Below are 24,181 nucleotides of genomic sequence, written 5' to 3'. Positions count from 1 at the left end.
GTGCCAATCGCGGGAATTTGTAATCGAATCGAACGTCGGCGTCACCGATGGACACCTCAACCTTCACGGAGTCCGCGTATGTGTCTCAATAACTTTGTCGTCGTTAACTGACAGCTAAAGGTGGTTTATTGTCAAGTTGAACATATCATGTTGTAACCTTTCTACGTTCGTATTTACGGCGTGAACGCGACGCGAACGGTAACAGATAGCTTCGAGTTAAGCTAACCGCCTTGCCTTGCTTGTAGCCTAGCCTAGCTTAGCTTTACGTAGTCTAACGTGTAGTTTTGTTTTACTTTGTTTTTGTGTGATTTACGTGTGTGTTGTGTTAGTAGATAAGCAGAATGCAGAGCGGTGCCGTTTGGGATGTCCTGCGCTGCGAGGAGCAACTGAGGTCCACTCTCTACTGCGATGACAAGGACAATGTAATCATCATCATCATTCACAGAATCACAAAACTTATTATTAATTATTGAGCTTCTACAGTGAACGCTTGCACCCATGGCCAGACCCTCTCCCTTCAAATCTTGAGACTTTCCTATAATACTTAACTGAACACCACAATGATGCCAAAACATTTTAATATTTTCAACATGACCATACATCACTCCTTAAAGTCAATGGCTTGTAGCAACGTGACAAGATTTTTTTTTATTTTTTAAAAAAAAAGGACAGCGTGTCAAAATGCTGGGATCAATTACTCGTTTTTTTAAAAAGCTATTTGCATTTTTTTTAAAGCTATTTGCATTTTTTTTTTAAAGCTATTTGCATTTTTTTTAAAGCTATTTGCATTTTTTTTTTTTTTTTAAAGCTATTGCATTTCCTGTGAATAGCGTTAATCATTGCATTAACTTTAAACCACTGAAGGCATCAGTAATACGCAAAAACATTCTTACATTTTTCACTTCACAGCTTCGGAGGAAGTTAGCCCAGCTCAGGAAGGAATATGTGAAGACAGCCCAGAAACTCCAGGTAAAAGCAATTTACCACCATTTAGGAATGTATTGATTTAAAAGAAGCATTTTATTTATTTTCACACAATCAAGCTAACACAGTTCACTTGTTTTTACAAGAGGCATTACAAACCGCGGTGCATATCGTAAATCGGCTAGCGACATACTGGGAAACGCCATTGACGGCCTAAGAAAATTGGCATCGATGTCTCTGTTATAAACCTCGAAAGAAATTATATTTGAACACAAGTGGTAGCAACACATGCAGACAGCGCTTACAAAAATACTCACAGGCATATTTTCTTTATCGAAAACATATCTTTCGTCATCAAATGTACAAGTAACATTAAAATGAAGCATGATGCACAAAAATGAATGTATTGATGTTTTTGGTGGCGCTTGAATAGATGAACGTGAAAGACTTTTTGTACGTATGCGTTGGCAGCGTGCCGAGCAATTGGAGGCGGTGCGGAAACACGTGAAGAACGATGTCGCTCCAAAGGGGGATCGCCGCCGCCGCCTGGACCAGGCGGACCCAGACGCGGCGTGCAAGCCGACCGATGGCGCAAGTATGTGGAAAAACAAGAGGTCATGTTCAAAAGTCCATTACGCACAAAATGGGCAAGTCCATGCGAGACCAACACGACGTCGTGTTTTGCGCGCGTGCATGTCACATCATGGACGCGTTTCATTCGGTCGCGTTTTGTTTTTGTAATGTGAACGGAACCTTTAACAAACCCAATGTAAGTTTTTGTCGTGCCGGGGGATGCTTCCTTAAAATATCAAATGTCAGATGTTTTTTTTCAGATTTGAATCAAATGTAAAGACAATTCTTAATCATCTATCGATAAAATCCATGAACTCATTCACTCCCAGTCGTTTTCACTGAAGCAACCCCCTTCGCTCCCGGCTGTTTTACTGTATTTTGACTGATTTTGCAAGGCCGACAGAATATTGTGTTCTATTGCTATAAAAACATGAAACCTACCAAAAGAAAGATTAAAGTCTCTTCTTTCATCAGGAAAAAAAAGTATATATATTGCAGCAATTAGTATTATAATATAGCTAAGTTTCATCATTATTCACAAATCTATTTAGAATTCTGAGTAATTGAGGTTTTTTTCAACATGGTCCTGTTTAATTTCCTATGCTCTGCTGCCACCTGCTGGCCGTTTGTGTAATAACTACCATTTCTTCAACCGTTCTCTGCAGTTGAGAGGCTGCATCAAAGCCTTCTGTGTGCTAAAGCATCAAAACATAAAAAAACGTATAAACACGTCTTTGGGAGCATGGTCATATTTAGAATAGAATGTATTTATACGTTTTTGGGAGCAAATGAGTTCATATCGTGACACGACAACGACGATATTGTGGCAGTTTTAATATCGCGATCTTGCCGCTACCGTGACACGCCTACCCAACTTCGTACCTCTCGCCAGGTCCCGCCGACTCCAGCTGTAGCGGCACGGTCGGGACCCCGCTCGAGTCCACGCCGGAACAGAATGCCAACGACTCGGCATGCGCTTCCAGGGCCAGCCCGACCCTGCGCCTGCGCTCCCGCCGCAGCCGCATGCGCTGGCAGAGGCGCAGCGAGGAAGGAGGGAAGTCGCAAGGCGAGGCGAGTTTCGCCGGCGGAAGCCAAAGTTGGGAGTCCGCGTCGTCGTCGTCGTCGCTGCTGCTGTCGCACTGGAACGTTCCGGCGCGCCAGGCTGAGAAACCCGACGGGAAAAGGGAAGCAGACGTGCCCGATGATGTCCGCGGAACGGGAAAGGGACGACTCGCGTTTGAAGAAAAGCCTCCGGAAAATTCACCGAACCTGGTACGGGACCAAAACTAAAAGGAAAATGCCGTTTCTAAAAACAAGACAAAATGTGTTACTGTTCCTTATCTACTAAACTATTCCTTTTGGCAAGGAAGTTTTTGTCAATAATTCATCTCTGATTATGAGTAAATTGATCTTAAAATAAGAAAAACGATGAACCTCTCTGCTAATAGGGAGTAATTGATGCCCACCCAAAAAGGTATAAAGTTGCTTATCGATGGCACAAAATGGTCTTTCTACTTTTATTTTCTATTAGACTCGGCTGTGGCCTGACTGAAGGACACTCCTCACCTCACTCCAACACAGCATTTGGCATCAAAGCAATATTTTTAGACTGGATACAACTGGGTACAAAAAATGGCAAATGCGAGTTTTTCAGTGAATAACCGACCGACGATGGGTGCTCAGGCCAAGACCTGATCTAATATAAAAATAGTGCTTTGGTGCTAAGCAAGGTTATTTTATTTTTTAAAAAATCCAAAAATTCAAAAAACAATTTTGTAAACGATAATGGCTTGGTCTTTCCCAATGCAATATGAATTATTGTATTAAGAAAACTTTGCTAAGTCCAATAGTCCTGTACTGTTAGCATATCATTTGACTCAAGTCATATATTCCTCAACTCGTGTTTTTTATTTTTTTTGTTTTTTTCAGCTTAGTTCTTGCAATGTAGAATCGACGGGAGGAGTAAGAGTGGAGGGTAAAGGTCTGCTGGAGTCCTGCACCCTGGTGGAAGGACTACTTTTCCCCGCGGAGTACTACGTCCGGACCACCCGGCGCATGACGCTCTCGCAGAGCCAGCCGGACCTGCGGGCCGTCGTACATACCCAGCTGAGCTCGGGCCGACCCCGCCGGAGGAAAGCCGGCCCGGTCAGCTCCGGCGGGCCATCCGCTCCGATGCGCGGGGGGGGTGTCACCCCCGCGGAGGCCGTTCCGCCCACTCGGGTCACTCGTCCGGGGAGGGGTCGGAAGAGTCGGAGAGGGGGCGGCAGGGGGAACCTTCGGGTGCAGAGGCCGTCGCCTTATCCTGGCCTGTCGCTCCGTGAGGCGGATTCTCCAAATTCCCACCCAACTCCCAAGCAGGTCGAACCACCTTCTGACCATCCCAAGTCCGCGTCCCCTCGCACGCAACCGTCATCCGCATCGCAGAAGGTCTTTCCCGTCTTTCACAAGACTGCCAAGTCCACCCCGGTGGTCTCAAGTAAGATTCGCATGACACTGTGGAACATTTCAATTTCATGATTAATTAAACAGTTAACGCTTTAACTTTGACAGCACTAATTATAATATCGATAAGTTTCATTATTATTCACAAATCTGTTTAAAACTGTGGGGGAAACGGCTTTTTGCAACATGCTCCTGGTTGAGTTCTTCCACTCTGCTGCCACCTGCTGGCCGTTTTTTGTAATAACTACCATTGCTTTAAGCCACCTCTTCAGGTCAGAGGCTGCATCCAAAGCCTTCTGTATGCTCTAGCATAAAACAAAACATATATACAAAAAAATTTATAAATACGGTTTTGGGACTATGGCAATATTTAAAGTAGAACGTATTTATACGTTTTTGGGAGCAAATGAGTGAGATTGTTTTTACAAACATCGTTCATGGTATGCTTATGTGTTGTTATATTTACAGACAGTTTGATCTTAAACTTAATGTGTGCTTTCATAAAAAGACAATTTAGCGTTTCATAAATATTGACTTTAGTAGCATTTTTATGCATCTGAGGGGGCGGCCATTTTGCTTGTCGACTGAAAATGGCATCACAGTGCCTAAGGGCTCAGGTAACAACCGGCAGGGTCCGCCTTAGGGGCTGCTCGATTATGAAGAAAATATGAATCGCGATTTTTTTCGGTAATAATTAAAATCACGATTATTTTTGGGTGCAAAACAAGAAAATGTTTAAACGTTAAATAAAAGACGAAGCAGTCCTAGTCAGAGAGAGTTTTGAGAATGGATTTGAAATGGAGACAAATAAAATTCTTTGAAATGATTCAAGTTACTTTTGGATGAAAATCAAAAAGCCCAATCAAATTTTGAATTAGGATCATTTGAAAATTGATGGTACGTTCACTCCCTGATGTTCATGATGCTCATATTGTTTATATTGTGCTAAATTGAAATTATTTTTTTCCTTTTTTTTAGATTGGAATTTGTTTAGGGATTAATGATGACATGCATATTTTTGCCCGTGAGAACATCTGTATAAGTGTGAAACGTTATAAATAAAGAATAACCCCCCGAGTTCGGCAATTTTCTGGGTTTGGTCACGTGACGTCCGCAAGCTGAGCACTGTGATGTCATTTTCAGGCCACAAAATGGCCGCTGCTTGATTGGTATTCCACAAACAAAATATTCATCAGAAGTATTGAACATACTGAAATTGTTGATGAAACGTGTCCTTGCAGGTTCCGAGAGCTGGCGTTCCCTCCTCTTCCTCTCACCCAAGCTCTCCCCGACACCTGCGCATCTCCTCCCCAGGCAGCTCGTCGGCGACCTGTCGCCCTTTGACCTCCATCAGGACTTCCACTTGCCCGACGACCAGTTCGCTTCGCTGAAGCTCGGCAAACTCCGCCAAGTGGCCACGGAATCTCGGATGGAAGCTTTTGCGTCGCCGCGCCTCAAACCCGCGACTGGAAATTCATCCGGCCAATCGGAGGACGATAACCCCCGAAACGCAGACATGCAATTTACAGGAACTCCACGTTTGGGCACCCGCAACGCGTATCCCAGTCCAATGGGGGAAGAAGAATCCAAGGGTTTGGACCGCCAACGGGAAGCGCTTCCCATCTGGGATCGCCCCCTAGAGGTCGGCCAGGAGGATAACAAGCTTCAAGATGTTTTGGAACATACACACAATATGGACTCTCAGCTGCGACTGAGCCCGCTGGTGGCCTCCGCCCCACGACCCCCGACCTCGGCCGCCCTCCCTACCAGCCCGGCGCTGCCTTCGCTGGGGCTCACCCCGCTCGCTGCGTCGCCTTCCGATGCCGCCGGCCCCTCTCCCTGCCTCTCACCCCTGCTTGGACGGGACTTCTCGCCGCCGATCCTGGCCACTCGCAAAACGGCCGCGCCGGCACTTGGCGCCCGAGTGCTCGCGGCGGCGGCGGCGGCGGCGGCGGCGGCGGCGGCGGCGGAGGAGCACGGAAACTGTACGCTGAAGGTAAGAAACGTTTTGGGTCGGCGGCGATACATGGTACCGTTTTCCCCAGCAGGGACCGATCAGCAAATGCACTTTTTGTGCGAATGAAGATCCTCAACTCATTTCAGCAGCCGGCACGGCACAAGATGGGGCCAAAGCAATTACTTGAATATTGAACAGGGCTTTAGACACAAAAATAATTTGGTGACATTTTAAGCTAACAACAAAGGGTAGCCCAAAAAAAAAAAAAAAAAAAATGGTGACGCAACAAATATTCCGGGTAATGCTGTCGCGACAAAGGCACCAAAACATTCCGTGCTGACTTCCCCTTTTATTTGCCTTCAGGATGAATAAAGTGAAACCACTCGCAGTCCATTTGGTGCTGCATTTATGCAAAGTCTTATTTTACGGTAGCCTTGTAGCATACAAGAATTCACTCACCTGTCAAAATTCATCGAGTAAAAGATTAACCAAATTAATCAACAATTATTTTAATAATCGAGTAATCGTTTGCAACCCATTTAAAATTTTAAATTTTCCAAATCTTCTAATTTAAGGGAATCAACAGTAATTGTTCACTGATTTCTGTAGTCCTTCATGAAAGAAGACTGATTATCTTCTGTGTGTAAACAAGATCTGACATTTGCAAACATCTGTTTTTACTTTGGAAAAAATGACCAGATGCTGTACGAAGTGCAAAATAAACACCATTCATTGGTTAATAAACAGTAATCAGGAGGGAAATGCTTTTGTAATACACTTAAACAAAAAATTCTAATGAATCAGATTAGCCGATTAATCGACTGAATAATCGATAGATTAATTGATTCTAAAAATATTAACAGCGACAGCGCTACCTCAGTCATATTTTAACATTTTAGTAGATCCCTCCACAGTTTTCAAAAGTCATAAAAAAAAAAAGAAAGACCAAAAGAGGTCAATGGAATAAATAAGCCTGACGGGTCACCAAACGGCGCCTTGATTTTCTTAGATGAAAAGATGAACATGAGGGGAGAAAAAAAAACATCCCAAGCTTGGATGGTTTAGGATCTCTGCAGGCATATAAAAAAAAAAATAATTTTTTAGCAAGCACATTTCTATTTTATTGATATTGTGACAGTACATTAAAAGTCAACAATTATGCTAATAGCGATTTGTGTTAATGTGTGTTAAGGCCCCGGCAGGAAGTGGTCTGGTGGACGCATGCTGCCTGCTGGACTCGGGCGGCCACTTATGCGTCGCCGCGGCAGGAAAGTGGGCGGTGTCTTTGTGGAGTCGGGCGTCGTCAGTGTGCGCTTGGACACGGCGACACGTGTGGCCCTTCGCTGAGGTGAGTGTGCAGTACGTACGTAAGTAATAGTCGTCATTCCCTTACACGCAGGCTGCTTCACACACTGCATTTTGGGTCATTTGGCGTATGACATCACAGGTTTTTGGAGCTCAGGTAACGACCAATTACGGCTCACCTGTTTTCTGGGTTTGGTCTTATGACGTTCGCAAACTGAGACATGATTGGTTAACGGAGCACACGTGATGTCATTTTTTAGTTGACAAAAAGTGGCAAAATGGCTTTTAAAGGTAATCATTGTACATGAAAAATGATCAAGTTATCACACGAACTCGTTCACTCGCAGCCATTTTCACTGAAGCAACCCCCTTTGCTCCCGGCTGTTTTCCTGGATGTTGACTGATTTTGCAAGGCCCTATAGAATATTCTGTTCTATTGCTCTAAAACATGGAACCTACCAAAAGAAAGATTAGAGTCTCTTCTTTCATCGGGAAAAAAAAAGTATTTTTGTATCTGTTTCCGTTTTGCAGCAATTAGCATTAGAAGCATAGCTAAGTTTCATCATTATTCACAAACCTGCTGAAAACACTGTCAAAAAGAGATTGTTACAACATGACCCTGGTTGATCTCTTATACTCTGCTGCCACCATATGGCCGTTTTTTCTAAGAACTACTACCATTGCTTTAAGCGACTTCTTCAGGTCAGAAGCTGCATCAAAGCCTTCTGTATGCTCTTGCATAAAAAACAAAACAAACATTTTAAAAAATGTACGGTTTTGGGAGTGAAGGACAAAGTATTAAAAAGTGTATTTATAAATTTTGGGAGTTTGAATGAGTTAATTATAGACCAAATATGAACTTGATGAGTTAAGTTTGCCTTTAAGTTAACCCAGTTTAAAACATTTTAAATTGATCTCTTATCGGCTGTCAGAATTTTTAAAAAGGCTGATGCCAGTATTCATCAAAATGCTGAATATCGGCGCCGATAATTGCAACTAATTATTATAATAATCGAGTAATCTGCCAATTGTTTTTTTCAATTCATTAATCCACGGATCAGAAACAATTTCCATGCCTTTTATTCAAAAACAGGACTCAATTTCAACTTGACAGACTGTCCGTTTTCTTGATGACGTTTGTTTGTCCACGCAGCCGTTGATTAACGTGTTCCCCGTCCCGGGCGGCGCCGGCCTCGTGTGCGTGACTCTGGGTCGGCTGGAGCGCAAAGAAGTGAGGTAAGCGACCCGCCGTTTTGTCAAGTTTCGTCTTCTATGAGACGTTTACCGACGTCCGCGTGCGATCAGGGTGCTGTCGTGCGGCGGCGGCGGCGAGCCCGCGCTGCTCCTCGACGGCGACGTCCAGGCTGCGGTGGGCGTGGCCCAGTCCAGGGTCGTGACTTCCTCCCGCTCGGCCACCGGCTGCACGCTGCAGGTGTTCACGCTCTCAAATGATGGCAGGTAAGTCGTTGGGTCAGACGAATAGAAGAGTCTGGAAAACAATTTGTTTTTTTTTAAATATATTTTAGAGCTGTCACACGATTACATTTTTGAATCCGATTAATCACATCTTAGAATTTTGATTAATCACGATGAATCGCTTCATGAAAAAGGCTTTTTGATCAACATTTTCCCCCCCCCCGCCAAATTTGAAGAGCACCGGTTATGTGTTTTTAACATTTAATGTTATGAGGACGTCTTCAACATTTTTGGATCAGATTAATCACATCTTAGAATTTTGATTAATCACATCTTAGAATTTTTGATTAATCACGATTAATCGCTTCATGAAAAAGGCTTTTTGATCAACATTTTCCCCCCGCCAAATTTGAAGAGCTCCGGTTATGTGTTAATTCTTTTAACATTTAATGTTATGAGGACGTCTTCAACATTTTTGGATCCACTGCACACGCTCATCAATTACTTTCAAAATTTAAAATGACCCCGATATTTTGACTTATATTGACTTATAATATTTTGAAATACTCTAAATGTGATACGCAAAGGTTTATTAAATGCTTTACTTTAAAGCATGGAATTATGTTTATTGCTCAAACAACCTGTGCTACCTTTAACGTAAACATCCGCTGTGATCGTCTGTGGTCAAAATTAATAGTGCCATTAATCTGCATTAGTTCATGATTAATGCGAAACATTTTTGTGATTTAATCAATCAGTTAATGCTTTAACTTTGACAGCGCTAATATATTTGAAGCTTCAGAAATTATTATGGGAAGATTTTTATGCCGCCTGGTTAGGTGGTTTTGGGAGGAGAAGGGGAGGTCAGCTAGACAGGAAAGCGAGCAGTCTGTTCCGAGCAGGCTTATTAGTCAAGGTCACTTCGATATTGCTTCATGTATAAGAAGTGAACAACTCATTGTTAAAGAAAATACAGGTGTCCGCAATACAGTATAAACGTATGTTGACACGTGCCAAATAATTATTTTCCCTAACACAAGCTGATGTGTGCATTTTGGTAAACATCAGAAACAGTCGAGTTTTCGGAAAGATTGAACACAAATTTTTCAAGTTTTTTTCCAAAGCAGACCTCGCAGAAAATCTCGTCTTAAATGAAGCCAACATACTTTGTAAACATAGAAGGTTAATGTCCTGTCTTCGGCAAAGATAATTTCGATTTTTTTTTAATGAACATCAGCGACAACGAAGACTTCGAAGCTAACGCACATTTTTGTTAGTAACATTTTGTCCTCGCAAAAACTTAAAAGTAAATTTTTTCACGTTTTCTGTGAACCCAACTACCTTTTTGTGAACATTCAGAAGTCACGTCCATATATTTGTCCTATTTAGAAAAAAAACGAGCAAAAACAAATGTTTATTGCCTTATTCTGTTCTTTTTTGCTCTTTCTTTTCATCGCAGCGCTTCCTGCTGTCTCCCGCTTGCCTCGCCCAAAGTTTGCGTTAAGGCGCTGGCGCCGGTGGACGCGCTGGCCGACGCGCTGCTCGCCACCGATGACAGAGGGCGACTCTTTGTCTGGTAGGATGAAACGCTCCGTGCCACGGACACTTTATTAGGCACATCGTCCAATGAGATTTAACCGTTTGCGCTACTGCGGGGCAAAAAAAAAGTATATTGTCGGCCACTAGTTGCGCAAGGCAGAATGTGAAAACAAATCACATTGTAGGATTTTGAAAGAATTTCTTTGTGACTAAATACTCGCCGACCTCCAACTGTATTTTGTGCATGTGTTTTTTTTTTTGCAAGGAATTTGAAGAGCGGGCACTTGCTGCGGAAAATCGAGCTCGATGACAGCTTATCACACACGTCCTGTTTAAAAGGATTCTCCTGCCGCGTAAGTGGACGCCTGCACACATAAAGTCTGCCATTTTGATTTCAAGCAGCCATTTTGGATTGGAATCAGCGACTCACGATGGACATTTTTTAGGGGTCCTTCAGAGACGTGAAACATTTCAAGCACACACTCGTCAGATGATACGAGTTTTCATGTTTGTGCGCGGGCCTAACGTGGCGATGACGTTTGATGACTCGCCATAAAAAACGCAAACCTCCTCGAATGTCAAGTGCACGAGATCCCAAACAATTCAGCCCCTCGAGCCAGTTTCACTTAGTAACATCAAATTTGGTGAAAAAATGTCTTTGTCGCATATAAATAAATAAATAAAAGTCTCAAGAAGCCACGCTCTTAAAGACATAGGAAGTCTGCCATTTTGGTTGGAAGCAGACATTTTAAAGTTGTTTCCAGGGTTCTGCAAAGACTAACTTGTCCTAGAGATTTTTTTTTGCTGCCAAATTGAGAACCAAAAATGTAAACTTTAAACTTTTTTTTTTTAATTAATTTTTAGCAAGCAAACAAACAATGCAAACTGCATAATGACAAAAACAGACATGACCAAATTTAAGAAGTATGTACATTCTCAAGGAAAATAAATTAACTCTTTGACTGCCAGACGTTTTCAGAAAAGGGGATGACGTCAGTGCCAGCCGATTTAAGCATTTTGACTGATCTTTCAAGGTCCACAGAAAATGTTCTGTTTGGACTATGGAAACACACGTACTACCAAATGAAAGATTGGACTTTCATCTTTCATCAGAAAAAAAAGTTTGTTTCTACCTTATTCCGTTCTTTAGTAATCAACAATAGAAAATGCTTAGTTTCACCCGATTGTGCGCGCTAGCCGCGCTTAGCCGGCGAGGCTTACTACGTGATCGTAACGGTCGCGTCAAGGCTTCCAACTTTGGCGTCAAGCTCGGAGTCATCATCATCATCGTCGACATCAATGCGCTTTTTAGTATTGATCGATGCTTTCCGTCTTTGAAAAAAATGCTCAAGCGTGAGCTGCTTGCAACCGGTTGCTTCGTCAGCCATTGTGGCTTCATCAGCCATTGTCCCCTCAACACTCTAGCTCCGCCTCACGTCTCCTACTGACGCCCACGGTGGGCGGCCCATCCAACCTTGTGCAAAGAGAGTCATCGCTGCCATCTAGGGGCCAAAACGAGTCATTATACTAACCAGATCTGCTTGATACTTTCAGCACAGCTGCCCAAGGCTTTCCTCCACCCGTTTCCAAAAAAAAACAAAAAAAAAAACATAGTGAACGTCTTTTAACGTCCTCGGCGCCCTTCCGTAGGTTTATGCTAAACGTTTTATAACGTTTATGGCGGCCAAAGAGTTAATAAATAATAATTAAAAACAAAAATTGGAGTCAGGTCATGTAATACAATAAAGACTTGTGGGTCCACTGCATCTCAGAATGTCGTTTAATGTCTCTCTTGTTCTGTCTTTGTGTCTGTCCAGGGTGCCTTGTTCGTCCTCCTGCAGCATGAGTTTTTGGGCGGCCTCCAGACGAAGCAAAACCTGGCCAAGGATGAAATGTTCAGTCAGCAAAAAGAAAAGAAAGAGCCAGCGCTCTTCTCCTTGGTGGCGGTGAACCCTCTCAGCGGCAGAAGCGTCCCGGTGGCCCATTTGGAGCCGCCCGCGTCCTGGTCAGGAAGGTGAGCTCTCCTGGGGTTTTTTTTTTTTGGTGAGCTTTCCAGTGAGTTTGATTGACCAGCTGTGCTAACAACTCGGGCTAAACTTAGTACTTCTGCAATATACAAAAATCTCCAGTTTTCTATAGAAAGCGTAAAAAAAAAACATGCAAACAGGTCACTTTTCCAGCAAATAGTTGAGGAGGGGTATGTAAATGTCCGTCCGTCTTCAATTCCGCTTATCCGGGGTCGGGTCGCGGGGGTAGCAGCTTTAGCAGGGAAGCCCAGACTTCCCTCTCCCCAGCCACTTCAGCAAGCTCCTCCGACGGGATCCCAAGGCGTTCCCAAGCCAGCCCGTGAGACGTAGTCTCTCCAGCGTGTCCTGGGTCGTCCCCGGGGCCTCCTGCCGGTAGGACATGCCCGGAACACCTCCCCAGGGAGGCGCCCAGGAGGCATCCGAACCAGATGCCCCAGCCACCTCAACTGGTTCCTCTCAACGTGGAGGAGTAGCGGCTCGACGCTGAGTCCCTCCCAAATGACCGAGCTTCTCACCCTCTCTAAGGGAGAGCCTGGCTACCCTGCGGAGGAAACTCATTTCGGCCGCTTGTATCCGGGATCTCGTTCTTTCTGTCACGACCCGCAGCTCGTGACCGTAGGTGAGGACGGGAACGTAGATCGACCGGTAAATCGAGAGCTCGACTACTTCTTCACCACAACGGACCGATACAGCGTCCGCATCACTGCAGACGCTGCGCCGATCCGCCTGTCGATCTCCCGCTCGAACCCGCCCTCACTCGTGAACAAGACCCCAAGATACTTGAACTCCTCCACTTGGGGCAGGACCTCATCCCCGACCCGCAGAGAGCACTCCACCCTTTTCCGACTGAGGACCACGGTCTCGGATTTGGAGGTGCTGATCCTCATCCCAACCGCTTCACACTCGGCTGCAAACCAAAACTCGCTGGAAATCACGGCTTGAAGAAGCCAGCAGCACCACATCATCTGCAAAAAAAGCAGAGATGCAATGTTGAGGCCACCAAACCGGACCCCCTCGACACTCCGGCTGCGCCTAGAAATTCTGTCCATAAAAATTACGAACAGAATCGGTGACAAAGGGCAACCTTGGCGGAGTCCGACCCTCACAGGAAACGAATTCGACTGACTGCCGGCAATGCGGATATGTAAATGCGATCAGTTAAATCAGCCATTTCCCTTGTTCGGAACACAATTGCGCAAGCACGTTAAATAGCCAACGGGCCTTCTTTGCTCTGTGAGTTTTTGATGATGTCCGGCTTCCCGCAGGCTGAGCGCCGCAGACGTCAGCGACGTGGCGGCGGTGGGCCGGAGTCGGAGCGGCTGCGTGTGCGTATGGCACCTGAGGCGTCGCGGCGGATTCGCGGTGACGGCGGCCCCCAACGGCGAGGGCTGGCAGCTGGCCCGCTGGGCGCAGGACGGCGCCACGCTGGTGACGGGCCATCACAACGGCGACGTCACTTTGCACTTTGACCTCGCCGCTCAGGACCATTTTATGTGATTTTATGAACACCCGCTTGAAGGGTTTTAGAGCGGCAGTCTCGCACTCGAACTGAACTACACTTTTACGTTGACCACTGATTGTACAATTTTATAACCACGCCTCTCCTTGTTATGTTGGTTTAAAAAAAAGTTTTGTAATATGCATTAAATTTATACGTTTTGTTAAACCATTGGTCTCTTGCCTTAATGTCTTTATCAGACATATTTCTTTGATTTGCTTTCACTTGTTTCAGTAAGGTGGTTATATTTTGTGTCAGTTTTCATAATTAAAACTTAATATTTATTTGAATGTAATGACACTTTATGATTACAAAGTAGCGGTATTTAGATTTCTCTGAACTCACTATTGGGGCTTATTAGTGTTCTATATCTTATTAATGTTAATTTTAATTTGACTAAAACATGAATAAAGTAATGAAATAAGCGGTTCGGGAAATGGATGGACCAACTAATTTGTAGAAAAATATAAACGTTCAAATAATTTTGTGTAACGTCATGTTTTAAGAAATGTGTTCAAATATTAATTCAAATATGTATATAATTTGTATTGTATTGAAAAGTTATTTGCCCGTGACCCTTGTGAGGATGAGTGGTTCAGATAATGGATGTTATTTGCAATTTATGCGTCTTTAGAATAGTAAAAATATGCAAATAATTCTACATAGTTCACTAATGTGTATTGTGTACATAGCTGTAGAAATACACACGTGACCATTTTTATTGCATCGATTCATTCAAAAAGAAGAGGATATACATATGTGTAGATGAACATAAATGAGTCGTTACATTTTAAATGTATTAATCAAACATTTTTAATGAATGTTAGGCTGTGGTTGTATTGAGTGTTTTTGCAACGTTTGTCCGGTCATCCACCGTCCGTACAACAGCCCTCATATCACATCTCAATACTGGCGCAGTAAGCAGATAGAAATGAGCATTATCTTTGTAAATGCATAATTATGCTAATTTACCGCCATACATAATGTTTGTTGCACTCTACTGACTACTATTTTCAAAACGTTGCCAGTCGTGCATTTATTAAAGCGCTACACTAGTAGTAAACTACAGTTCCCATGAGCACCGCGTCAAAGGAAACACACTCACCCAATCGGATCGCACCGTTTGCCTTACGCGATCGCCCATTGGCTCATTCGCACTGGAGTTCCCATGATACATCGTGGTTCCGCGTTGGAATTCAAATCCCGCGGACCAATAGGAAGCCGCCGCTACTCGTGGTCGCTTTTAAATTCATATGGGCAACAGTTATCACAAGCTTGGCTGACGTCGGAGGAACAAGTTTGGCGGTCAGTTTTCTACCTTACATTCACCTGCTTAAAGTGTTGGATACACTTTTTAAACCGAGCTTTTAAGCGTTCGGCTCACGTTTTTCGTCGAAACGCGGTGACTTCCAAGCCTATTTTCGACTTTTGAAGTCGGCGTTTCTCCGGCTACTTAACCGAACTCGAAGCGACTGACTTTTCGAGGCGAAAACCAAAAATGAGCGCGTCGACGACCGCCAAGAAGCCGCAACCTCCGCCGCAGGTGGCGAACGGCGGCAAACCGTCGTTGGCCACCGGCTCCACGCCGCTCAAGGAGATCCCGGAGGTGCTGGTGGACAAGCGGACGAAGCGGTGCTACACTCGCGGCCGCTTCCTGGGCAAGGGCGGCTTCGCCAAATGCTACGAGATTACCGACGTGGAGAGCCAGGAGGTGTTCGCCGGCAAGATCGTGCCCAAGTCGCTCATGGTCAAGCCGCACCAGCGCGAGAAGATGACCTCGGAGATCGCCATCCACAAGAGCCTGGAGCACCCCAATATCGTCGGCTTCCGGGGCTTCTTCGAGGACGAAGACTTCGTCTTCGTGGTGCTGGAGATCTGCAAGAGGAGAGTGAGTACAGTGCAGTGGACCCCCGCTATTCGCGGGTTATGGGGGAGCCAGTTGGCTGGCGAAATCCGCGTATAAACCTGACCACCATTATAGGTGCGTTGAAAGAACGGGGTTTGAACTCGAATGGACCGTTTTGCACATCCGGCCATTTCTGGTATGCGCATTTTTCATTTACAAGGTCTTAACAGACGGCGTATTGTATTATTTTTTTTAATGCGACTAGCATAAAAACCAGGCACATTGTTACAGTAGTCAAAATGTTATTTTTGCTATTTGCGAGGTGTAAAGGAAAATGCTGTACGAGGGTGGACATTTTGACATGATCGGCAACTGTCCTGTGAATCACAAGTACAAATTTTGCATCGGCAACTGTGTACTAGCTTGTGGCAGACGAGGGTTTGAATTTCACTCTGGCAACTAAATTATGGTTTGAGACTTGAATTCTTATTGTTAAAGCTAGTCGAGTTTTGGACCTTTAAGTCAGAAACTTGCCAAATTTTCTAAACACCCCTGAAGAGGAAATTGTGCATATATTAGGTAGGGCCCGACCACCTAATCAGCAGCCAATATTAGCTCTTAATTTTCAATAATTGGCTGGTTTTTTTTACCTAAAAATATATGTTATGCTTTTCACCATAAGTCAGAAGGACATTCAATTGTTTAAACATCCCCCCCCACCCTCCAGAAATCGGCCGATTTTTTTGGCTGTTGTTAAAAAAAAAATGCCTAAAACTGGCCAATTAATTGGTTGATGAAATTTAGTTCTCAACTCATCTTTATTTATATAGCACTTTCACAACAGCTATCGCTGTAATAAAGAGCTTTACAGAAAACATGACATAAAGCAGTCACGGTAATACAATCATAACAAACCTGCCACATTTTGGAATCGGCCACAAAAAGTCGGTCAAGGTTCTAATATTAGGGATCCAGGATACAAACGATCCAACTTGTAAACCTGCTTCGGAGAGTTGGACAATATTTGTATTTTATAAGTCCTGCAAGTTTTTGGAGGGTTCCCTCTTCCAACACAAGCTGATTCCAATCAACAGGATCATTATCATGCTTATGCAGAGCTTGCTGATGAGCTGATCATATATCAGCTATGTTGGAGAAGGGAAACATCCAAAACCCGCCGGACTCCGGCCCTCGAGGACCGAGTTTGCCCGCCGCTGGCCTATGCTGGAGTCTGTCATTTTCCGGTCGCGTATTGTCAAGTTGATTGATTAGAATTTTTGGTTAGTCGCTGCTGGAGCTGCACAAGCGTCGCAAGGCGGTGACGGAGCCCGAGGCGCGCTACTACATGATGCAGTTGCTCAAGGGCGTCCAGTACCTGCACAACAACCGCATCATCCACAGAGACCTCAAGCTGGGGAACATCTTCCTCAACGACGACATGGACGTCAAGATAGGTACTTTCATCCTTTTGAAGTTATTTCATTCATAAAAAAAATAAAAAATAAAATAAAATCAGTGATCGGAATTTTATTCTGCCAAATATCTGAATCTGCAAAATACCCACATTGGTTGGGACCTAAAATGCCGTTTTTGTTGTTGTTTTTATGCTCTGTGGGATTTTTCTGATCACGTATGTAACTTTGCACAATAAAGCTTATGAAACACTGCGCAAAAAATAAAAAGAAGCTATGGCTGTTTTGTATGTAAGGGAGAGAGAAAAAAAAAAGACTTGAGTCTTTTTTTCTCCTCAGGGGACTTCGGCCTGGCCACCAAGATCGAGTTTGACGGCGAGCGTAAGAAGACTTTGTGCGGGACGCCAAACTACATCGCGCCGGAAATTCTGTCCAAGAAAGGTCACAGCTACGAGGTGGATGTGTGGTCGCTCGGGTGTATACTGTAAGCACGCACACAAAATGCATCAAGCACATCATTTCTCAATTCACAAATGCATGTACAAAGAGTTAGAGCTGTCACTATCGAATATTTTTTTTAAATGGATTATTCTATCGACTAATCTGATTCATTTTAATTGTGCATTGTATTGCAAAAACATTTTTTTCATGATTACTGTTTATTAACCAGTGATTGGTGTTTGTTTCGTACTTTGTATTTGTAGAGTGGTTGAAAAAAAAAAAGGCCGTTGTTTTCCAACGTAAAAGCAGATGTTTGCAAATGTCTTATTTTGATTAAATACAGAAAATAATCTGTATTATTTCATGAAGGACTACCGTTACTGTTGAGATGCTGAAATCGGAGGGTTTGGATCATTTTAAATTTTAAAATGGCTCCAAACAACTACTCGACTATTAAAAGTTGTTGATTAATTAATTTGATAATTGATGACTTGTCGACTAATCGACTAATTTTGACAGCTCTACAAATATTTAAGGGATTATGCCATACAGTTTCTCAATCGATTGAGAAATGTTTCTTCCTATCCTAAAGGCATACAAAAGTATTAGAAAAAAATAATAATACCAAAAATTGGTTATACAAAAACCCGCCATTTGCTCATGTTGACCCACAATTTTTAAAGTCAACTGTTATCAAGTTGAAAGGCATTATTATAAAATGATGCAAATAATGTTCAGAGCGAGAGAAAAAAGCCACAATCACTTCCGTTCTTCATACAAAGTTTCTTTGTCATTTTGTTTTTGGTTGTAATTTGAGAAGCGTTTACAGTTTTACTGTGCAAAAAAAATGCCAAAGAAATTTTAATGTTTTGGTTGTTGGAGTTTCATATTGGACTGATGCAAATATGCATTTGAAAAACTGTAATTCACTTTGAATTTTTAAAGCACTTGTTTGCAAAGTGTTTTTTTAAGCGTCTGTTTTTTTCCCTTCTTGTTTTTTCCCCCAAAACAACTGGAAAGTTTTGTCTGAGGAGACCAAAAAAAGACGAATGGAAGCTACCCGGATAAAAGGAGAGTCAAGGATCAACTTGACTTTCACTCGCTGGCGTGAACTCAAAAAAAAGGATGCATTGCGCTTGTCCTCATGAGAAACGTGGTCTTCCTTCAGGCACAACATTACTGCTTTTGTCCACACGGCGCCGCCGCCAAGCAAGCATTTTGTGCCATTTCTGTCACCACTCAATATATGACTGTTGAATAGTTATAGTGTGTGTGTATTGTATTTTGATATATAATAGTGTAGGGCAAAGGGTTCTCAATTATCTTCTTTTTTTTTTAACCCCCCCCCCCCTTCAGGAAGATGAAAATATTTTAATATCACCCACCACCACCAACTCTTTGCCGCGACAAATAGTATAATTTGTCTCTAAAATTATGTCAAGTACATTCAAGCATTTTTTTTTTTTTTGCAAATATTCTACCTTGAACGTAAAAAAATAAAAAAAAGATAAAAAATGTGTCAATGTTTGTTTTTAGGTACACACTGCTGGTGGGCAAGCCGCCGTTTGAGACGTCCTGCCTGAAGGAGACGTACAGCCGCATCAAGAAGAACAACTACACTATCCCATGGGTAACCGCAACTTCTCGTCTCCCACCGGCAGCGAGTTCGCTTGCCGTGAAATGCCGTAATGGAGAAAGTTACAATTTAGCCCAAACTGAGTTCTAGCAAATAAAAACATATCCTGATAGTAGAACGAGCGCAAAACAGGAACAAACGCTTTATTTTTGCCTCCGGCAGCACGTGAGCGCGACGGCGGACTCCCTGATCAAGCGCATGCTGCACGCCGACCCGAGCCAGCGGCCGAACATCCTCCAACTGCTGACGGACGACTTCTTCACGTCGGGCTACATCCCGGTGCGCCTGCCCACCACCTGCCTCACCGTGGCGCCGCGCTTCTCCATCGCGCCGTCCACCCTCGCCGAAACGGCTCAGCGCCGGCCCCTCACCCCCCTCGGCAGCAAAGGTGGGCTCCCCCGCTCGGGCCCTTTTTTCGCTCTCGGCGCCCGGCGCGGTGACGCTGACGGCGGCTTTTTGTTTGTTTTTGCAGGTGGGCCGGAGAACGTGGATGCGAGCGAAGACCAGATGCAGAGGTAAAGTGCTTGAATGTATTTGCAACACAGCTGTTTAGCCTTGATTTAAATAAAATAAATAATTAAAAAAAAAAATTTACACATTCTAGCCATTTTTTCCCACAAGCCATTTCACCTTTTTTCCAAGCCTGCTTAATTATAAATGTGAATTTCACCTGTTAAAAAAAAAATATTTTTCTGAGATTTATTTGTTTTTGTAAATATGAATTTTTTTTTAGTTAAATGTTCTTACTGTAAAATTTAAGTTACATTTTTTTTAAATACTTTCAGAAATTCACACAGTTGAACACAATGGTGAATTTTCTGTATGCAAGAAATCTAATAAATTCAAATATTTTAAGGTGATGGAGCATAAAAAAAAAGTTACCTTTTCCAGTTTAAAATAATAATAATTTCCCCCACATTTAAGCATTTTTTTTAGTTAAAGCACCACTTAAAAATATTTCCTTTATCAAATCTTTTTTTTTTTCCTATCACCATGATTATACAAATTATATTTAATTTTTTTTTGCAAATGGCTCAATGAGTCAAGTATCCCTTTCAAAATTAAAAGAAAAGAAAAAAAAGCTCACGTGTTTCTTTACTGTGCCACTCGCGGACGCTGCAAGTGATGCGCGATTTGTGCTTTAGGGAAATGGAAGCACCCGAGAACAACCTGAAAGACTTGCTGCATCAGCTCAACAGCATCATGGCCGCCAAGCCGTCGGAGAGGCCGCTCGTACGCCAAGGTGACGACACGCTCGTTTTCGGCCCGCTGACCGCTTGACCTCCCGAACGCCGTTAACGGGACTATGTTTGTGGTTTGTGGTTTGTTTTGCTGCAGAGGAGGCCGAGGATCCCGCCTGCATTCCCATCTTCTGGATCAGCAAGTGGGTGGACTACTCGGACAAATACGGATTAGGTAAGATGGACGCACGCAAGCGGCCATTAACGTTTCGGTCTATGTTAAGTCAGAGTTCACTTAGGTGGGGCCAAATGGGTGGAGCAGGGTTATTATTATTTTTTTTTGATACACAACACCGAGAGGCCTCTTTTGAGTTTTACAAAAAAAAAAAAAAAAAATCAGATTACTTGCATTTCTCTCAAACTCAATGAAAGCTCAAATGTGTTTTTCTTAGCACCGAGGAGTGACAATTGTAGTTTGGGGATTAAAAATAAATAAATACATCAATTTATTTCATCTTAAATTTGTTTTTCTTACTTGATAAAAGTTCAAATGTAAATTTATCTTTTAAGCACCATCAGGTTGTCGTTTTGAGACATGGTGGGGGTGGAGGTTTTCAAATCGTGATTTTTTTATTTTTTTATTTAGTTCATCTTTTTTTATGACAAATGTGATGCTTGTTTTTTTCTGTGGGAATTAAACCTAATTTTTTAATAACTTTTTGCACATTTGTAATTTTTGAATAGAAGAGAAAGAAATGTACATGTTATTTATTTATTTTCTTTTTTGGGAGAGGGATGAAGACATTTTTAAGCACCAAGGTAGGTTTGTTTGCTACACCAAAGAAAAGCAGTAGATATCAGAGTGGCGCTTGGATTGGTTGCCTCTCCCGTCTGCAGTTAAGTAAATGTGAGGCGGCGTTGTGGCGTTGCAGGCTACCAGCTGTGCGACAACAGCGTGGGCGTGCTGTTCAACGACTGCTCGCGGCTGATCATGTACGCCGACGGCGACAGTTTGCAGTACATCAACAAGGCGACCCAGGAGACGTACATGAACGTCGGCTTGCACCCGCCCACCCTCAACAAAAAGGTCGGAACACAGCAAAAAAGCGCAACGCCAGGGCCACGAATGTCCTCGCGCCGATGTCGCCGCGAGCTTGGGTTTCACATTTGACCTTCGCGCATGAACCTCGCCTGCGAGACGAATGGCGGCTTCGTCCGCTTGCCATTAAAACAAAACGTTTGGTCGACGCGCACAAGCTGCCGCGTTTGCCCAATCGGCTCGAGGTTTTGTCCCGAGCAGATCACATTGGCGCCGTCCCAGATTGATGTTTAACTCCTTTGAGAGATTCACATGAACAAATCTGGCTCTTGCCAGGTTACTTCACAAATCCGATTCAGATTTTTTTATTTTTTCCTACTTTTTTTGTCCTTCAACTGCTTTTTCATTTTTCATTCGATTCACACAATTTCAATATATTCAGAAAATTCATGCCATCGGGGTACAAAAAAAAAAAAAAAAAAGCCAAAATTATGATATTTTTTCCCCCTTCCCAATCTCTACCTTTTTTGGGCCAATTCAAACCTTTCCAACATTACACTGTTCACCTGCTGCAAAATGTTTAAACATTACAAAATTCAAGCTAGTCACCCCCGTCCCGTCCCCCCCACTCTAATTCCTACCATTTTTATTTTTTACAGATTCAAAGGCTCCAATTTTACTGTTGAACTTCCCCCTTACTGCAATTTTTTTCAAAATGAAGCAAAACATTTTTATTTCTTCTCTCATCTCTAATTTCAAAGAAAAAAAGAAAAAAATCTCCTCATGCTTTTCTACCTTTTAATCTTTGACTTATTTTTGTTTTTCTTTTTTTGGTGCGTTGCTGTTTTTTCTTCTTCTGGTTGGTCTCGATCTCGTGTTGTTGGTCATTCTTCTTGCTTATAATCTTGCCGCTCATCGTGCCCCCCCCCCCCTTCCCTATTCCCAGATCACCCTGCTGAAGTATTTCCGCAACTACATGAGCGAGCACCTGCTGAAGGCGGGCGCCAACATGGCGCCGCGAGAGGGCGACGAGCTGGCTCGGCTGCCCTACCTGTCGGTGTGGTTCCGCACCAAGAGCGCCATCGTGCTGCACCTCAGCAACGGCACTTTGCAGATAAACTTCTTCCAGGTGGGATTTTTTGTCGTACTTTCAAGTCCCTGGTATGTGACAATAAACATCTTGTGAATTTGACTCTTACGACACCAGTGATTACTGAAAGAAATGCGTGTATTTTCTTGTACTATACAAGTTATTTAGTGGTGTTAACTTGCAACCATTTTCACTGAAGCAACCCACTTCGCTCCTGGCTGTTTTACTGGATTTTGACAGATTTTCCAAGGTCCACAGAATATTGTGTTCTGTTGCTATAAAAACATGGAAGCTACCAAAAGAAAGATTAGAGTCTCTTCTTTCATCAGGGAAAAAAAGTATATTTCTGTTAACGTTTGCGACAATTAGCATTAGAATATAGCTAAGTTTCATCATTATTCACAAATCAGTTTAAATCGGTGGGGAAAAGAGCTTGTTGCAACATGGCCCTGGTTGATCTCTTATACTCTGCTGCCACCCGCTGGCCGTTTCTGTAATAACACTATTGCTTTAAGACACCTTCATGTCAGAAGCTGCATCGAAGCTCTTTTTTTAATGCTCTTTTTATGCTCTTTCATATAAAAAAATCATTAAAAAAAAGTATAAATAAGTTTTGGGGACCATGGTACTATTTAAAATTGAACGTATTTATACGTTTTTGGGAGCAAATGGGTGTGAAACATACAGCCCAAAAAAAAAATTATTTTACAATTCTGTGTGTTACCTGTATACATGCATGGCCGACAACGAGGCGTTCTAACTTGCCACGCCAGAGGACGATTTGAAAGGAAGATGTATTTGGCCGGCTTGTGTATAACGTAGCGAGCCAGCTAACTCCATATTGCAATTGTCAGATAAGGTCTTTAAAAATGCAGTACAGTAAGCCGATTTCAGCTAAATACGCACATCCACGGTGTCTTTTGTCCAAATAAAGCCTCTTCTCCAATGCGTGCCTCCTATTAAAGGACCACTTTCTTTTCTTTTCTTGTCTTCTTTTTCCAGGACCACACAAAGTTAATTCTGTGCCCGCTGGTGTCGGCGGTGACGTACATCGACGAGCGGCGGGACTTCCGCACGTACAAGATGTCTCTGCTGGAGGAGTTTGGTTGCTCCAAGGAGCTCTTCAGCCGCATCCGCTACGCCAAACTCATGGTGGAGAGGCTGATGGACAACAGCAAGGCAGCGCACTGACGCGCACAAACGCACGCAATTTTCTCGCGGCCCCTCAGCTCTCTTGTTCTTTCTGGTTGAAACTTGCTTTTTTTTTTTAAATCTCGTTTGTGTTCTTTCTTGTTCTTATGGTTTTTATGAGTCTTAAAACATTGGACAGTTCCCGCTTAAAAAAAGAAGAAAAAGAAAAGTCTATATTTTTTTCCCCCCCGAAGTGTTCTTGTTCCAAGTTTAAATAAAGTTTCAAGTTAATGTTTACTGCATTTCATGCCTTTTAAGTCCCAAACACAAAACCAGTTTGACCAATTGGCATGACATTTGACATTCATGTTTATAGGAAGAGAGCGCACGAAAAAGTCTGAAGATCCCTGGCTGGTCATTTTCAGATGCTTGAAAATTCCGTCTGTGTGCAGACATGTCAGACGTACAACCTGCCGTGGAAATCAACGCCCCCTCAAAACAGGCTGACTTCAGACACCTAAAGTTCCGCCTTTGAGCTTTTGACGTGTTTGACCAAAGTGGGGTTACTGGTAACCAGAAGGTCGGCTGTTGGATCCCCGCTCTCCACAAAGTCATGTGTCGTCGTGTCCTTGGGCAAGGCACTTGACACGCATTGCCTCCAGTGCTACTCACACTGGTGTATGCGAGGGGCCGTAGGCGCGCGCTGGCAGCCACGCTTCCGGCA

The 24,181-nt window shown here is 43.3% G+C and overlaps 2 protein-coding genes across 3 annotated transcripts; both read left to right on the top strand.

Annotated features, from left to right (window-relative positions):
- The first annotated feature begins 2 nt into the window (after positions 1-2).
- Positions 3-13,849, top strand: palb2 (partner and localizer of BRCA2). Of its 2 annotated transcripts, none has more exons than XM_086082899.1 (14): positions 3-76; positions 333-422; positions 910-969; positions 1,396-1,519; positions 2,390-2,769; positions 3,427-3,973; positions 5,181-5,935; positions 7,089-7,244; positions 8,355-8,437; positions 8,507-8,659; positions 10,077-10,193; positions 10,422-10,509; positions 11,974-12,170; positions 13,449-13,849. In XM_086082899.1, exons 2-14 carry the CDS (start codon positions 342-344, stop codon positions 13,678-13,680), a joined length of 2,973 nt encoding a protein of 990 aa, XP_085939025.1. In that variant the 5' UTR covers positions 3-76; positions 333-341; the 3' UTR covers positions 13,681-13,849. The 2 variants fall into 2 exon arrangements, with proteins under 2 accessions (XP_085939025.1, XP_085939026.1); XM_086082900.1 differs by having other exon boundaries at positions 11-76; positions 330-422.
- Positions 13,850-14,912: 1,063 nt separating this feature from the next.
- plk1 (polo-like kinase 1 (Drosophila)) lies at positions 14,913-23,754 on the top strand. Its single transcript, XM_086083767.1, has 11 exons — positions 14,913-15,569; positions 16,813-16,981; positions 17,279-17,423; positions 18,917-19,010; positions 19,179-19,404; positions 19,489-19,531; positions 20,162-20,259; positions 20,355-20,432; positions 21,130-21,284; positions 22,183-22,365; positions 23,329-23,754. Exons 1-11 carry the CDS (start codon positions 15,180-15,182, stop codon positions 23,515-23,517), a joined length of 1,770 nt encoding a protein of 589 aa, XP_085939893.1. The 5' UTR covers positions 14,913-15,179; the 3' UTR covers positions 23,518-23,754.
- The last annotated feature ends 427 nt before the right edge of the window (positions 23,755-24,181 follow it).

This window comes from Leptonotus elevatus, chromosome 8 (genome assembly GCF_054856555.1).
Source record: "Leptonotus elevatus isolate MCC_2025b chromosome 8, RoL_Lele_1.0, whole genome shotgun sequence".
In the NCBI taxonomy this organism is placed as follows: Eukaryota; Metazoa; Chordata; class Actinopteri; order Syngnathiformes; family Syngnathidae; genus Leptonotus; species Leptonotus elevatus.
Note: the sequence above shows the minus strand (reverse complement) of the source record. Positions and strands in the feature narration are given on the sequence as shown.

Excerpts from the sequence above, each read along its gene's own strand:
- palb2 (XM_086082899.1), top strand. The coding sequence starts at position 342 with ATGCAGAGCGGTGCCGTTTGGGATGTCCTGCGCTGCGAGGAGCAACTG. Across the intron at positions 5,936-7,088 it reads ACGGAAACTGTACGCTGAAG|GCCCCGGCAGGAAGTGGTCT; the intron begins GTAAGAAACGTT and ends ATGTGTGTTAAG. Across the intron at positions 10,194-10,421 it reads AGAGGGCGACTCTTTGTCTG|GAATTTGAAGAGCGGGCACT; the intron begins GTAGGATGAAAC and ends TTTTTTTGCAAG.
- plk1 (XM_086083767.1), top strand. The coding sequence starts at position 15,180 with ATGAGCGCGTCGACGACCGCCAAGAAGCCGCAACCTCCGCCGCAGGTG. Across the intron at positions 20,433-21,129 it reads CTCGGACAAATACGGATTAG|GCTACCAGCTGTGCGACAAC; the intron begins GTAAGATGGACG and ends GTGGCGTTGCAG. Across the intron at positions 21,285-22,182 it reads CGCCCACCCTCAACAAAAAG|ATCACCCTGCTGAAGTATTT; the intron begins GTCGGAACACAG and ends CCCTATTCCCAG.